Here is a 16,742-nt window from a genome sequence, read left to right as displayed (position 1 = left end):
TTTCTCGGGTTTTCTTGCAGCTGGGAACCTACAAGCAGTTCGTTATTCAGTGAAATATAAATCGAACCTTAACACAAAGCATCAAATATAATCGTGCGCGAGTTGTCTCCGTATTATTCCAGACGACCGCATGATGAGGTAAGTATACTGTCAGTCTTGTTTCTTTTTCTTTTTAAACAAACAAACAAACAAACAAAGTTTTCCTCTTTATAATATTAGTGTAGATATATATAATCTATCTCTTAGGCTGGGTTGCACCATCTTACTTTAACTTTGACAAACGTCAAAAATCTGTCAAACTCCATACAAAAAGCACTGGTTATCGTTATAGCTACGGTCAAAGTTAGGTGGTGCAACTCAGCCTTACTGTAGCTCTTTGACAGCCAAATCACCTAAATGGAGCGCAAAGACACAAATCATCGAATCATTTATTCAGATTTCGTAAGGCGTTTTAGCTGCAATGTACTCCTTGACTCCAGGTAAGGACTGAATCTTCATAACCAGGGCCGCAATGTTAGGGTAGTCTTTCTCAATGGTTTCTTCAAGGAACAAGTTGGCTTTTTCAATGGCAGCAACTAGCATGAAGTCTGCCCAGGTCAACTGCAATTAAAACATTTAGTAAGCGCGACAAAAATTGCACTAGCAAAACCCTGCAATGAATTTCTTAACCACATCACGCTACAGCACCACAAAGTGAGTTTTAAAACCATGTTCTAAGCTTTTCTTCTTCTTTTTCTGATTCATCTCAAGACTTAGTAAACATACATAATAATAAGGTATATTCATCTTCGGTGTCATTCCAAAATTCAGGCCTTTCACAGAACATTAAAACAATCTAGCAGCTGTACGCCTGAATTTAAATTGCAAATCATACCTAAATAATTTCATATCAGAAATAAGTTACGAGAAAATGTTGTTCGTAGAAAGACATTGGCTTTGAAATTCAATTCTGACAAACTTCTAACGGAACTAAACTTTAACTTCCATAAATAATAAATGAAATCTCCGTCAACAGTACCTAATTCAGTTCTAAAATCGTGTTTAACATCAATATTAAATATTGTTTACTTTTACTATTTCAATCGAATTACCTTTCCAACAAAGTGTCCATTGTTAGATTTCAAGTCCTCTTCAAATCTTTTAAAGTAGAATGGGACTACATTGGTAATGATTTCTTTCTTGACAGCTGCTTTCTTATCCGCATCAGGGTCATTCGCAATGAAAACAATTGCTGAAAGTAAAATAGTAACATGATAAATAAAATGTCTGTTAGAGTAGGCACACATCGTTGATTTTTAGTTGGCCGATAGTTGTGCCCGATTTCAAATTGTAAGTATGAAGAATCGGCCAAATCGAAGCAGCGTAGTAGTATGCGCACTCCCATACATGCCCATACTGATCAACTGCCCGACTAAACTATCGGCTGACGAAAAATCAACGGTGTGCGCCTACTCTTAAACCGCCTACCTAAAGAAAACGTAATAACTTTTAAAGCGCCTACCTAAAGAAAACGTAATAACTTTTAAACTAAGCGGTTTATCCTGATAAAATAAAAAAACAGTAATAATGCTAAATAACAGGCGATCCTAAAAAAATACATATTATACTCCCATTACAACATACCCTTTGTTTTGTTCCAGAAATCAGAGATGTTGAAGACGATGGCATCCAAGACAGCCTGTTGCCAAAGGTCTGAAGGCAGAAGGTCAGCCTTCCTGGCGAGGTAGCGGGCGATGGCTAACGATTGGTTCAAGCTCTTATCCCCTTCTTCATAAAGAGGGAGCTGTCCGTAAGGCAAAGCTGGGGAAGAGACGTATTTTAACATTTTTAACAGCTAAATATTAAACTCTCCCCCAGTAATTTTGATAACAGTCTATACGCTGCCAGCATCTAGCTACGAGACTATTCCCACCTCTCGTTCCCACCGCTGCAACTCCTGTGTAGCCAGAATCTCTAGCTTGACCGCCAATAAAAACCCAACCAGTGAAGGTCAAGTTTGCCTACTTTCATCACATTATTTCAGCATATTTAAGTAAGGTTATTTGTCAATTAGTTACAGAGTCACAATATTTTTATATTACTTTGTCACAATACTAAAAATAATAGGAAAAATCATGTTCTACTTACATTCTTTAACACTCTTAATTGGCCACTGAGATTTTTCATATCTGACGTCTTCAAACTTCTCCCCACCATAGTGAAGAATGTACCTGATGGCTTCTGCAAAACCATTGACGTTAAAATAATGCAATCTTTTCGCCATCACGCTTAAATTCCTCAAGTGTCTGTTATGTTGTGTTGTGACGCACAACTTTTATACTCACGGTTTAGTAGTCAGTAAATAAAAATATAAGTGTCTCTCACTTCTTCAGTTTAGCATTCGCTATGCACGGTTAATTTATGTATAGGTATACTAATTATTTCTAATTATGGATTCATGACAAAAACGTGTCAAAACTATTAAGTATGAAGTATTCATCAAGGCCTTAACATATTTTGTAATAGTATGTCAAAGCAAAATGTCATATTGTTTCAACTACCTACCTAATCATACCTATTAAAGATACATATACATTTCCCCAAGCTGATACTATTGTAATATTTGACCCCATTGAAACTCGAACCTGCTACCGCTGCTGGTATTGAAGTCAACTACGTGAACCGCGTAGAACCACTAATCACATAGTGTGTGGTTTTTTCATTCACGAATGAAATAACTGAATGATCATCAACATTGTCATCATCAGTAAGTAATTTAAGAGTCGGCCGTTTGGTGTAGTGGTTCGAAACGTACTACTATTCCGGAGGTTGCGGGTTCGATTCCCGCACAGTACAAACATTTGTGTGCATGAACATATCTGTTTGTATTGGACTGGGTGTTTTCTATGTATAATATGTATGTATTTACAAAAAAAAGTATTTAAGTATGTTTATATCCGTTGTCTAGTACCCATAGTACAAGCTTTGCTTAGTTTGGGACTAGAAGCGCAGTGTAAAATGTCCAAGGATATATATATATTTATTCTCAACTGCAGGAAGACGATCCTTTTTTACGCTTTTTTTATCTCTTGACTACATAATTCACAATTTCGCATGGAGTTGTACCTAGATGGCACTTACGAATGACGCATCATGTCGGTATTTCATGCTAACCACAGAGGCATCCTGTGTCATCTTAATTGGCACACAATAGTGTAATAATGCTACAAAGATGTACCATCGGCAACAGTGTTAACTATCCATTGCCTGTCATGTCGTCTTGTTCTATCGCAAAGAATCACCATTTGATGAGAGCGAGAGCAAAAACGGAAATGGATAGTTAACAGTGTGGCCGTGTGTACCTATCTATCTTCAAATGTGCCGGCAACTGTATAAATTCATTTTGAGCGAATTACTATTTTAAAATAGTTCAACTGATATTGACTCATAGATTTCTGCGAATGAATAATTCCATAAACATCGAAATCCACTTTACTCGTAGCTCAAGAAAAGCTTAAAGAAAATGAAACTCTCAAAATATAGCGCCATAGTCAACTTATAATATTGTAGTTTAATATTTATTGTACAAACATACTTTTATGAGTTGTTATGACGCAATTTTTACGTCAATTTTATATTATTTTATTGGTTTCACAACAATATAAAAATCTTAACTGTTAGTTGTATATTTAATAGGTTTTACAATATTCTTTAGGAGAGTTAAATTGGAATATTGATATGTAAAATAAAGTAAAACGCAAAGTTATATAAACTTTTTAATCAGACAGTGTATGGCTTTCTGGTCGCGATATATTCCTTAACTCCTGGCAGGGAGCGGATCTTCTTAAGCAAAGCCACGACGGTGGGGTAGTCCTGCTCAATGGTTGCGTCGATGAACAGGTTGGCGGTCTCGATGATGCCGATGAAGATGAATTCAGCCCAAGTCAGCTGTAACGAGAAAAAAACAATAAAACGTTTGCAAAAAGGTAAAGTATTCCCCTGCAGAGCATCTTAACTTCGAACTCCTCCTACAAGTATAATGTTCTTCTGATTAATTTCGTTGCGGGTCAAATGAGAATTTTACTTTCCCCCAGGACAAAGTTGACCTTCAATAAGTAGTTGGCTTTTTATTGTCGGTCTAGCTGCAGATCCTAGCTACACAGGAATTGCACGAGAAGAACGATAAGTGGGAATAATCCCGTTTTGCAAAACATAGGTTATCATCCCAATATTAGGTTGATGTGTGTCTAGAAAAATATCATGCGAAACTCTTGTTACTAGGTGAGTTGGCAAAAACATTTCTGGCAATATCTATACAGTGTGAGTCACGATATATGAAAAAAAGTGAAACTAGACCTATTTTTATCGACAAATTTTTAAGTTTATTTTTTATTTTTTATAGAATTTTTTTTCTTCCGACTACTTATTGTAAAGAAAACGTAATAACTTTTAAACTAAGAGGTAGGGGAACCTGTTGAACCTTGGACAGAGTTGTACCTAAAACAATTGTATATATTTTTTAAATTATGCGGTTTTATGAAAAGTTGTCTAGGGTATTACATACGTTATTTGTCAACATTAACGTGAAGTTAGCTAAGATTCGCCAACGCCGTGCAAGTACAAGAAAAAATGGTAATTTAATATTTTACACTGACGCAGTGAGATTTTGGAGGTTTACTTCATGTCAATTTATGAAAAATGTTGCATGTTTGACAAAACGGTTATAGTTAGAACATAATCTTTATATATCTAGCTACTGGACGACATGAGTTTCAGATCATAAGCTCAAATGGAAGTGGGTTTATTATGCTTATTAAGTGAAGTAGGCGTAATGTTGTACCTTGANTAGCCAGATCTTACAATAATTGTTTTTAAGCCACAAATATTCCTTAACTCTTTACTAATTAATTCAATAACATATTGTTTAAATGAGTTCCGAATAAATTAAATACCTATTAAATAAGTAAAATTCGAAAGCAACTGTATGATTTTGTATTTCTCGCCCTAACTAGCTAAACTAATATCATGAGATTTACACTCATAATATCAACAATAATTGTAGAAAGGGCTACTTTTTTCTCGGGAAATTGCATAGTTACTTTGGAATGTGCGATAGCAATTTTGTGACCCGAGCGGGCAATCGCTAGTTCAAATTTTACACGAAGCCTCATATAATATTTTGTAGCGATTTTTATTGGGTTTCAAATTGATTAAAATGCGACGTTGCCAAACGAGCGCTACGGATGCGGGTAATAAGCAATACTCAATCCTAATTGCTTTACATAGAGCTTGGTTTGCTAAGGCAAACATCTACAGTGGTGCGCCGACGCTGCTTAGACCCGAAACATGAATGAACGGGGGCGGAGCAATATCGAGCGTGTGTGTGCAAACAATTTAGGCCCTTAAGGTGTCAAGGCGTTCGAGTCCCCGATAGTACCTATTTATCCTGATAAAATAAAAACAGTAATAATGCTAAATAACAGGCAATACTAAAAATATACATAAAATACTCAGAAAATGCCAACAAATAATAAAAAATTATATCTACATTTTGAGAAAAATCTGCATTTTATTTCGTGTTTTTTTGGTTATTTGATTTTCTCCAAATAATGCCCCTATAACAGGTGGTTTTTATTACTTTGTATTATTTTTTATCGTATTACGTTTGTAAAACCAAAAATCGCATGTCTCTATCCCTATCACAACGTTTGCAATGATCGTTTGAACAAAGGCCTGCCACCACATCGAAAGTTATAAATCTAATATTACCTTTCCACCAAAATATCCGTTTCCTGCCTTCAGCTCTTTCTCGAATCTTGAGAAGTAGTACGGAACTATTTCGGTGAGGATTTCCTTTTTGATGGCTGCTTTCTTCTCGGGATCTTTCTCAAAAATGATTTCTAAACAAAAAACAATAATAAATGAAAACCATATAATTAAAATTTAATGCTTTTGGAAATTCTCTTCTGAATTCAATCTATAAGATTTTTTTATAAAAGAAGGAAACGTGTGGTCTTCAAGACATTAGAAAACACTGTAAGAAGAATTAAAGCGCACACTCTCCGAAGAAGATCATAAAAACTTCAACATTTTGGCACTTGTAAGAAAAGGATATAAGGTACAATGTCAAGAAATTACTTTTACCACTGCTCCAAAATACTGTAGCATCCAAGACGGCCTGTTGCCAGGCGTCTGAGGGCAGGAGTTTGGCCTTGCTGGCGAGGTACCGGGCGATGGCCAGAGACTGGTTCAGACTCTTGTTAATAAGGGAATAAAGTACAACAATAGTTACTTTTACAATTGCTCCAGAAGTCGTAGATGTTGAAAACTGTAGCATCCAAGACAGCCTGCTGCCAGGCGTCTGCGGGCAGGAGATTGGCCTTGCTGGCGAGGTACCGGGCGATGGCCAGAGACTGGTTCAGACTCTTGTTGCCTTCTTCGTAGAGAGGGAGCTGGCCGTAGGGCAGGGCTGATGAAGAAAAAGTCAAATTAGATACGATATTTTATAATGCAGTCGTAGCTGATGAAAAAATAATCAAATTACTCGCGATCTATGTAATTTTTTTAAATAATCTTAACACTTGTGTAGTCATAACTCTTAAACTAGGCTCAAAAAGTATCTTTTCCTTCAGTCTCAAATAAATATCACTTAGATAATCGTGATTTTCACTACTGTTACTTTTGACTACTGTTTTACTTGCTTTTAACCGATTAAAGGCTTTAGTCTCTGTTTTATTGGGAAGCCAATCCTGACTACACCGGAGTAGTAAGAGTATTGTACAAAAACTCATATTAATTTTTATCATATCAAAATCATGATCATGTTTTATCGGAAGATGTGCATTGATTTCAAATTATAATCACGACTTGAATTCTGACGAGCGGTAAACATAGCCAGTTCCTCCGTGGTTGAGGATTCCGAGTGAAGCTCGCTTCCACCTTCGGCCTGATCATCACTTACCTACCATCAGGAGAGATCCCTCGTTGTGGATAGAAAAAAAATTAATACTAAAGAAGAAGATAATTTGAATATTATCATACTAAAGATTAATTTTGATTTACCTACTCATTTCACTTCTACGATTTTCATATTAATTTGAGCAGGCATAACATGCCATTGCAAAACCTTTATCAGTGTTTATATTTGAATAACATAACAGTGATAAAAAATGTTGTGGTATACGTGTACTGGACCTGTTTCGACCAACCAGATTAGCATAATACCGTACCACTTATGACCTTGGACTTGGAATAATTATCTCAGAGATATCCATAGTACGTTTACAATTTTGTGTATTGTTATTACTATTGTTTGTTGGAATGTACCTAAATTTTCACCGTTTTGTCACTTATTTCTTTGTTAGAATATAAAACTGTACCTTTATTTCAATAAGCATTTTTTCCCCAAATAAATTTTACTTGTGGTAATCAAGATAAATTGAGAAGNTTGAGAACAAGTTTACTTTTATTGCAAAGCAAATTATTGCAATGAAAGTACCTTCTTCATCGTAAGCGTGGATGTCACTAAATTCTAATAATCACTCAGGCTTAACAAAATGCTTTGAACAAATAATTTTCTATGTCGTCTCGTAACTATTCAAGTAAAGATGCACTGAAAAATTTGTTTTCGTACTTACAGTCTTTTACTTCCTTAATCGGCCATTTAGAATAATCGTATCTGATATCTTCAAACTTCTCTCCAGCGTAGTGGAGGATGTACCTGATGGACTCGCCAAGTCCATTGAGGTGGAAATAGTGCAGTTTCTTTGCCATCTCGCTCTGACTCCTCAACGCAAGTGTCGATATTTTTGTCTGGCATTACTTATATAGACTCAGCAAGTAGATACTTAACCCGTTACGGTTAGATGGATAAAAATAAACATATTGTGTCCGATAAGAATTAGTAATTTCAGTCATCATAACAATAAAATATTTTATTGTCATCATGCGCTAGGTTATAAGAAGAACTATTAACTATTTCTAAAAATAATCGAATGTTTTCTCTTCTCTACTTTTGAAAATTCGATAGTAGCCCTTAAAGTACCAGCAAATCGACACACAATAGAAATCGATTGTTACCGCGATCCTGATCACGCTGTTGACAAGGGAGTCGTGGACGATAAACCCGACACCACCTTGGAACATCTGGGCGCCCTCCCGGAAAAAGAGTAAGTTTCCGAAGATAAGGATCAAGGTGTCTTCCTCTCTCCAGACTTAACAAAATCCTATGATATCCCACCTTTGCAGTCAGCCTGCACAATCCTTTATTCTAGTTCAGATAGCTTCACGTCAGTCCGTACTTCCACAGTTTTATAGGTTGCCTGGGCCAGTGGTATCAGGGTTTGTAGCCTGCTATCGTAACCGGAGATCATGAGCATCCCCTGCCCCACCGTTAGCGTGACCGCTATAGTGAGTCCGCTGGGGACTTGAGGCATGGTAAAAAAAAAGTTCGTACTTACAGTCTTTTACACTTTTGATCGGCCACTCAGATCCGTCGTATCTGATATCTTCGAACTTCTCTCCAGCGTAGTGAAGGATGTACCTGATGGACTCGCCAAGTCCATTGAGGTGGAAATAGTGCAGTTTCTTTGCCATTTTGCTCCGATTCCTCAACGCAAGTGCCGATAGTCTGGTCGTGCATTACTTATTATAGTCTTGGCATGTAGATAAGTCTTATCTCTTAACCCGTTAGAATCAGATTGATATTTTTATCTATATCTGTTTACATACAATATGATATGAAAAATATAATAAAGATATGAGTTTTCGTACTTACAGTCTTTTACACTTTTGATCGGCCACTCAGATATGTCGTATCTGACATCTTCAAACTTCTCTCCAGCGTAGTGGAGGATGTACCTGATGGACTCGCCAAGTCCATTGAGGTGGAAATAGTGCAGTTTCTTTGCCATTTTGCTCCGATTCCTCAACGCAAGTGCCGTTATTATTGTTTGGCATTACTTATAGTGTCGGTATCTAATGTAAATGCTTACTTATCTCTTAACCCGTGTAGTGAGGTTAAAAAAGTACATGTCCGATATGATATCCGACAACCGGTCATGTATCAATAAAATAGTTTGTCGTCAATAGTCGTCATGGGACGGTTAGTAGATGCTATCATTTTTGGATTATTTCTGAATTGAATGTTTGTTTGTCTCAACTCAACCTCTTTTAAAATTTTATATTACAGAGTGTATGTAGTGTATGTAGTAAGCCGTGTGGTGACGGCAGAGTAGAATACATTTGTCACCAACCCCTACTCTTCCCGCGGGTGTCGTAAGAGGCGACTTAGGGACTACACATCAAACAGAGAATGGGCAGCAGCGCTCTCGGAAAAACATCAATCTTTTAAACTGCGATCTCCAACCCGCCTGCCTAGCGTGGAGATTATGGCAAAACCCTCCACTATAGTGGAGGAGGCTCATAGTCCAGCAGTGGACTGTAAAGGGCTGTTGATGATTACAGAGTGTAAGAATATAACTTGCTTACCAGAACCTTCCCTCATAAATTGGTGAGTTTGACCGATCCAGCATTAAAGTGTTAATCGGCCAAACGATTGATAAAACGAAGATGATTTGTTATTGTTTTCTTTAATGAATGGGCCATCTAAAGTGATGAAACAGTTTTTAAAATAAAAAGAAATAGGTAAAAAATAATAAAGATTTTCTTGATAAGTATAAAATATTCATTACAGCGATTACTTGTAATATTAAACTTACTTTAATATAATATTTTTGTATTGTTTCTCGGAGGAGGGCATTGATCTCTGCAACACAGATTTATACTGTTTATATCTACTTCTGCAGGAGTTATCGTTTTTTCCATTGTATCTTGTACTTTTACTGTTGTTATAGCAAATAAATTATTATTAGGTTCACAATGAATATGCATTTTTTTCTATCATGAATTTAAATCTATAAATGGAACTTACTTTGAACGTGGATTTTGTGAGTACCTGCCTACTTAAGTAAAATCCACGAATTGTAGACTAAAAATTATAACTACTACGACGACTAAAAGTAAAGTTAAAGCTAATGATATAGTCTGAATATGACAGACTTACTTACATTGAAGAAGAGGCTGACAAAAGTGACTGAGTTTCTTCCGCCACTTCTTCTCAGCACCAGGCCCAGCCCATAATGTTGTCCCGAAGTGGTAGTAGGGCAAGCTATTTGGGACGTGCATAAGCGCCCTGGAAAAGACCTAAGTACTGAATAAAAAAATTGACTTTAGCTGCAGTAGGTATAATAGTCATTGAGAATATGAAATGAATGAAAGTTTTCATTAATAATAATTACCTATATCTCTCTATAATAAATACGAGTATCACCTGAAACGTTTTATTATTTGTTTATCCAAACAGACACAGGCCAGATAGTGTAACCTGGCAGGTCAGAGATAAATAACACAATGGATCACTTGTAACCAAGTGGTTATCAATTAGACCTCCTGTATTATGTATGACATAACCGTCTTTATGTACGATGATAAAAAGAACTGGAAGCATAATTTATAAGTATACATCATGTTATCTCTAAAAGATACAAGTCATTCTTTGTTTGCAAACAATCCATTGGGATAAAAATTTATTTATTAGGTATAACGTGTTATCTCTGAAAATAATATGTAGTTGCCAAGGATTACCTACTGACCTAAACCTAACCTGGCTGCTCATTAAAATAAAAAACCATTTCCAGTGACTAAAGTCTTGATAAAATTCTAATTCATAATACAGATCATCATCATCGTCAATATCATTTTAGCCACAGGACGTCCACTGCTGAACATAGGTCTCCCCCAATGATTCCCATATCGAAGGTGGGTAGCGGCCTTCATCCTGTGCCTTCCTGCTACCTTTATGAGGTCGTCGGTCCACCTTGTGGGTAGACATCTCACGCTGCGAATACAAATACAATAGTAAAACTCTATCAGCATTTTCATGGCTTTATTGCCGATCTTGGTTTGGGAACCTTGACTAGCATAAACTGGAAAGAATTTGTAGATAGATCTATGTTTTCTAAAGTTACAAATATTAATAAAGAGGTTCTATTAGATTCATAGCCGTGTTTTCGTGCACGATATAAACTTTCCGTGACGGACCAAAATATACGCATTCCAAGTCGCTACATACGTCTTCTAATGTTATTAAATAATGTTAAAGTAACTCTGTCTGTCTATGTGTTACTTTTTATCGATTAAGCTACTAAGCTACTGATTTAGATCAGGAATACCTGAATAGGATAGTTTTTGAAAGGCAGGGGAAAACATAGGATAGATTTTATCCCGGCTTATTTCGGAACAAACAGGCGATCATNTGTGCCTGAACAGACATGAACCCTGCAATAATTCACATACAGCTGAAAATTAGTACGAATGTTTGGAGCACAATTATGGATGAAATGTGAAAAGTCCCCATCGATCCGACATGTGCTAAAAAAAATTCAATGTCAAAGTTGAAAAATACAAGCTTTTACCTACTTACGTAAAATCTACGAATTGTAGGCTAAAAATTATAAATATATCTATAATTTTTTCAAAAAGCTAATACCTATAATATAAAAAAAATATGACAGACTTACTTAACTACTCGTACATTGAAAAAGACGCTGAAAAAAGTGACTAAGTTTCTTCCGCCACTTCTTCTCAGCCCAGCCCATAATGTTGTCCCGAAGTGGTAGTCGTCGTCGTTTCAGCCGAAAGACGTCCACTGCTGGACAAAGGCCTCCCCCAAGGATTTCCACAAAGACCGGTCCTGCGCCGCTTGCATCCAGGTACTTCCCGCGACCTTCAGTGATGGTGTATGGCTCTGAGACGTGGTCGCTTACTATGGGCCTCATAAGAAGGCTCAAGGTCACCCAAAGAGCGATGGAGCGTGCTATGCTCGGAGTTTCCCTGCGTGATCGAATCAGAAATGAGGAGATCCGTAGGAGAACCAGAGTGACTGACATAGCCCGCAGAATCGCTAAAATCAAGTGGCAGTGGGTGGGGCACATAGCTCGAAGAGCTGATGGCCGCTGGGGCAGGAAAGTTCTTGAGTGGCGACCACGAGCTGGAAGACGTAGCGTGGGCAGGCCTCCCACTAGGTGGACTGACGATCTGGTGAAGTGGTAGTAGGGCAAGCTATTTGGGACGTGCATAAGCGCCCTGGAAAGGACCTAAGTACTGAATAAAAAAATTGACTTTAGCTGCAGTAGGTATAATATTCATTGAGAATATGAACTGAATGAAAGTTTTCATTTATAATGTCTCTCTATAATAAATATCGACTGAAACGTTTTATTATTTGTTTATCCAAACAGACACAGGCCAGATAGTGTAACCTGGCAGGCCAGAGATAAATAACACAATAGATCACTTGCAACCAAGCGTTAAGCGGTTATCAATTAGACCTCCTGTATTGTTATGACATAACCGTCATTATGTACGAGTACGATGATAAAAAGAAGTGGAAGAATAATTATAAGTATACATCATGTTATCTCTAAAAGATACAAGTCATTCTGTGTTTGCAAACAATCCATTGGGATTAATATTTAGTACTAGCTTTTGCCCGCAGCTTCACCCGCGTGAAATTTAGTTTGTCACAGATCGTCATAAATTATAGCCTATATACAATAATACTGGGTTATAAACAATAATACTGTAAAGTTTCAACAAAATCTGATCAGTAGTTTTTGCGTGATAGAGTAACAAACATCCAGACATCCACACAAACTTTCGCATTCATAATATTAGTAGGATAGTAGGATAACGTGTTATCTCTGAAAATAATATGTAGTTGCCAAGGAATACCTACTGACCTAAACCTAACCTGGCTGTTCATTAAAATAAAAAACCATTTCCAGTGACTAAAGTCTTGATAAAATTCTAATTCATAATACAGATCATCATCATCGTCAATATCATTTTAGCCACAGGACGTCCACTGCTGAACATAGGTCTCCCCCAATGATTCCCATATCGAAGGTGGGTAGCGGCCTTCATCCTGTGCCTTCCTGCTACCTTTATGAGGCCGTCGGTCCACCTTGTGGGTAGACATCTCACGCTGCGAATACAAATACAAAAGTAAAACTCTATCAGCATTTTCTTGGCTTTATTGCCGAATCTGAAAACCTTGGCTAGCATAAAATTGAAAAGAATTTGTAGATAGATCTATGTTTTCTCAATTTAAGTTTCAGATATTAATAAAGAGGTTCTATTAGATTCATAGCCGTGTTTTCGCCCACGATAGACTTTCCGTGACGGACCAAATTATACGCATTACAAGTCGCTACATACCTCTACTAATATTATAAAATAATGCTAAAGTAACACTGTCTGTCTATGTGTTACCTTTTACCGATTAAGCTACTAAGGCTGGGTTGCACCATCTTACTTTAACTTTGACAAACGTCAAAAATCTGTCAAACTCCATACAAAAAACACCGGTTATCGTTCAAGTTACGGTCAAAGTTAGATGGTGCAACTAAGCCTAAGCAACTGATTTGGACCAGGAATACCTGAATAGGATAGTTTTTGAAAGGCAGGGGAAAATATAGGATAGATTTTATCCCGGCTTATTCCGGGATAAACAGGCGATCATATAATNGCGATCATATATTTTGGTAGACCGAAATTCTTGCGGGCAATGCCTTGGTAAAACTATTGCATTATAATTTTTGTGAATAAAAACAAATACAATATAATATTAAACATTTCTTTATTCTAACTGAGGAGGTTTGTAAGGTTCCCTTTTTGACACGTACGCTTTCACACCAGGGTATCCATGTATTTCTGATACAAGAGCTGCTATGGCAGGATAATTTGTCTGTAGTGTGTCATTCAAATACAAGTTCAGAAGCTCGACTGCCCCCACTAGTATGAAGTCAGCCCAGGATAACTGTAAAGAAGAAACAAATCAAACAAATCATTAGTATCTTGATAATTTATTGCCATTTATATTGGTAACAATAAATAAAGAAATAAATATTCGTTCTCCATAATTAATGAGTTTGAAATGTTACATCTCAACAACGATTTCAATGATTTATAAAAGAGTCAGCAGTTAAAAAAAACAATCAAATCAATGTGTCAATCAACACCCTATAAAAATACTACTCGTATCTATTAGGTACTTTGGTTTTATAATTTTCATTTGTTCGTTTCAGCCAAATGACGTCCACTGCTAGACAAAGGTCTCCCCAAAGATCCACCTTCATCCAGTATAATTTTCGTAAGGTTGTAAAACTTAGCGCCTATGTTTGAAGTGATAGCAAAATTACCTTTCCACCAAAATGACCGCCATTCGCTTTCAGCTCTTTGTCGAATCTAGAATAGAAGAAAACTATATCTCCTTCTAGAGTCTTTTTTGCATCTTCTCTCTTCTTTGGGTCTGACTCGTAGTAATATGCAACGAATTCTGAAACAAAATTAAGTATTATTTTCTATTTATCAAGTACTAAAATCCATAAATAAATAGCATAAATAGTTTATCGATTAGATACGTCATTAATTTTTCATTTTTACTAGCTGATCTGGCGAACTTCGTACCGTCCAAAACATGCCTGCCTATGTACATCACAAGTGATATAGAATTCTAATTAGGTATGTAAGAATTTTTCAAACCGGTCTAGTAGTTTCGGAGCCTATTCAATACAAACAATCATACATTTCTTGTAATAGGTTAGGTACCTTTTAAATTTTATTTTATTTTAACTACAAGTATGCAGTTTTAGTCAGACCCGTTTATACTTACTTTTGAGAAGATCATAAACATTCAACACAGCAGCATCCAGCTTGGCTTGTTCCCACAGGTCTGCCGGCAGGAGACCCGTCTGGCTGGCCACGTACCGCGCAATGGCTATGGACTGGTTGAGGACTCGGCCATCTTCCTCGTATATTGGCAACTGGCCGTATGGTAGAGCTGAAAATATAGAACTACATTAGTAAACAGGTACTGCTACCACTGCATCTTTAATTTATGCACAAAGGCTGCTGACTACCAGACTAGTAACAAGTAAAATCCATATTTATCCAAGTATGCAATGCTTATGTTAGAAATGGGTTCACTATAGTGAATCGGACTATAGTTGCGAGGATCGAAATAACATAGCTTGAATATCGAGTCGGTAGGTTGTTTTTAACACCACGTCAAGCTATTGTTGCGTGCCAACTGGTAATACAAAAATCTCTCTACAATCAATTACCCAATTAAAAATACGGGACTATAAAACAGTACCTAATTAAAAATCAGTAACACTAATAAAATTATAATTCCCTAACTAATCTCTATCAAAAATACCGATAAAAATATGCATGGCGACAGCTAATTTAAAGTATGTACTTGTAAATAAAAAATATCATATTCATATTATGCCAATCATCAGTTACCTAAGTACATGATGGGCGAAATAAATAAAAATGCCTATTCATTGCTTTTTCACACTCATCTATATTTTGTCCAATCACTCAAAAATGAGTAAAACAGACAGAGGTGTCTGTTTTCTTTGTTTTTCTCACGTGAAAAAAGGTAAGTTACAGAAATGTCAAAAACAATTTCATCCGGAAATTGAGCCGAAGTAAATAATCATAAAAGTTAAGATTAGATTCGATAACCAACATCGTATGATGCTAGCAATCAAAATAACACGCCTATTAAATACAAACAGTCAATAATAAAAGCATTGTACTCACAGTCCTTGACTTCTTTAATTGGCCACTGGCTGTGGTCATAGCGCACATCCTCGAACTTGACGTTTCCATAATGTAACATGTACCGAATGGCCTCGGTGTAGCCATTGACATTGAAATACGCTAATTTCCGCGACATATTAATACTGTTTTAACTCCGAAGCAACGGTTAAGGTATATTTCGATGTAATAATATTTTTTGAATACAATATTTTTTGAATTGAGAGCGTCTAATTCCACCTGAGGTTTGAACAGATGTGGTGACCGTGAACCGCCTCGTCCCAGCGCCCGCGCAGGTTAACCAATGAACGTTAGGGATTCACCACAACAAGAAAATTAATCTATTAACCATTCGTTATCAAGTAACCACTTTCAGGGTTCCTTGTATAAAAAGTACCTATTATACTTTTTAAGTGTTATTGGATTTTTCCTAAAAGACAGTGATCACGATAGGTCGTAAGGACTTTGAAAACTCAGTAAAAAAACTCAGTAAAACTCATTTATTTCTGTAAGTAGGCTTTAAAAAAGCACTTTTACGAAATAGCTTTAGTACTAGTGCTTGTTGAAAAAATAGGTGACCCAAGGTCAACACCACATTTTGTATTCCAAGCTGGTCCCATAATCAGTACTTTTAAAGGTTTTTGCAACATCAAACGTCGCATCTACATAATTATAAACAACTAACTACCTACACTTAAGGTGGCACAATATTGGTAAAATTGATGTGTAGTAGTTTATCTTCTTGACTCCAGTATTATTAGAACTTTTTTTTTTCTAGCGACATATTCTCTGGCTTTAATTTTCAATACTAACTGCTATTCTTGTGGTCTTAAGTAATTATTAATACTTCATTAATCGAGTTTGTTGCAACAATTCGATACGGAACCGTTCATTCTTAGATAGCTCAAACTTATCGGATTCTTACACACACATCATGACTTGCGATTTTTTAAGTGTTATTTGATAAGCAGGACACATAATGCGATCACGTAGTTTGAATATTTATACAGTGTAATTAAAATTTTCTAGGGTTAAGAGTTCCTCAGGCAAAATTCATTTTTTTCAAGCTAGGTATTTAAAATTTAAACAGGGTG

General features: G+C 36.4%; 1 protein-coding gene across 1 annotated transcript; it reads right to left on the bottom strand.

Annotated features, from left to right (window-relative positions):
- Positions 1–417: 417 nt before the first annotated feature.
- LOC114365321 (uncharacterized) lies at positions 418–15,958 on the bottom strand. Its single transcript, XM_028321850.1, has 14 exons — positions 15,652–15,958; positions 14,714–14,881; positions 14,241–14,377; positions 13,680–13,858; positions 9,699–9,821; positions 8,439–8,608; positions 7,617–7,796; positions 6,272–6,448; positions 5,749–5,879; positions 3,763–3,927; positions 2,128–2,311; positions 1,624–1,800; positions 1,092–1,231; positions 418–600 (listed from the first exon to the last, which is right to left on the bottom strand). Exons 1-14 carry the CDS (start codon positions 15,785–15,787, stop codon positions 433–435), a joined length of 2,235 nt encoding a protein of 744 aa, XP_028177651.1. The 5' UTR covers positions 15,788–15,958; the 3' UTR covers positions 418–432.
- Between the last annotated feature and the right edge of the window lie 784 nt (positions 15,959–16,742).

Source organism: Ostrinia furnacalis, unplaced genomic scaffold (assembly GCF_004193835.3).
Source record: "Ostrinia furnacalis isolate ACB-3 unplaced genomic scaffold, ASM419383v2 OfSCF7583, whole genome shotgun sequence".
Lineage (NCBI taxonomy): Eukaryota > Metazoa > Arthropoda > Insecta > Lepidoptera > Crambidae > Ostrinia > Ostrinia furnacalis.
The sequence above is the reverse complement of the archived record's forward strand: the minus strand, read 5'-3'. Positions and strand labels throughout refer to the sequence as shown.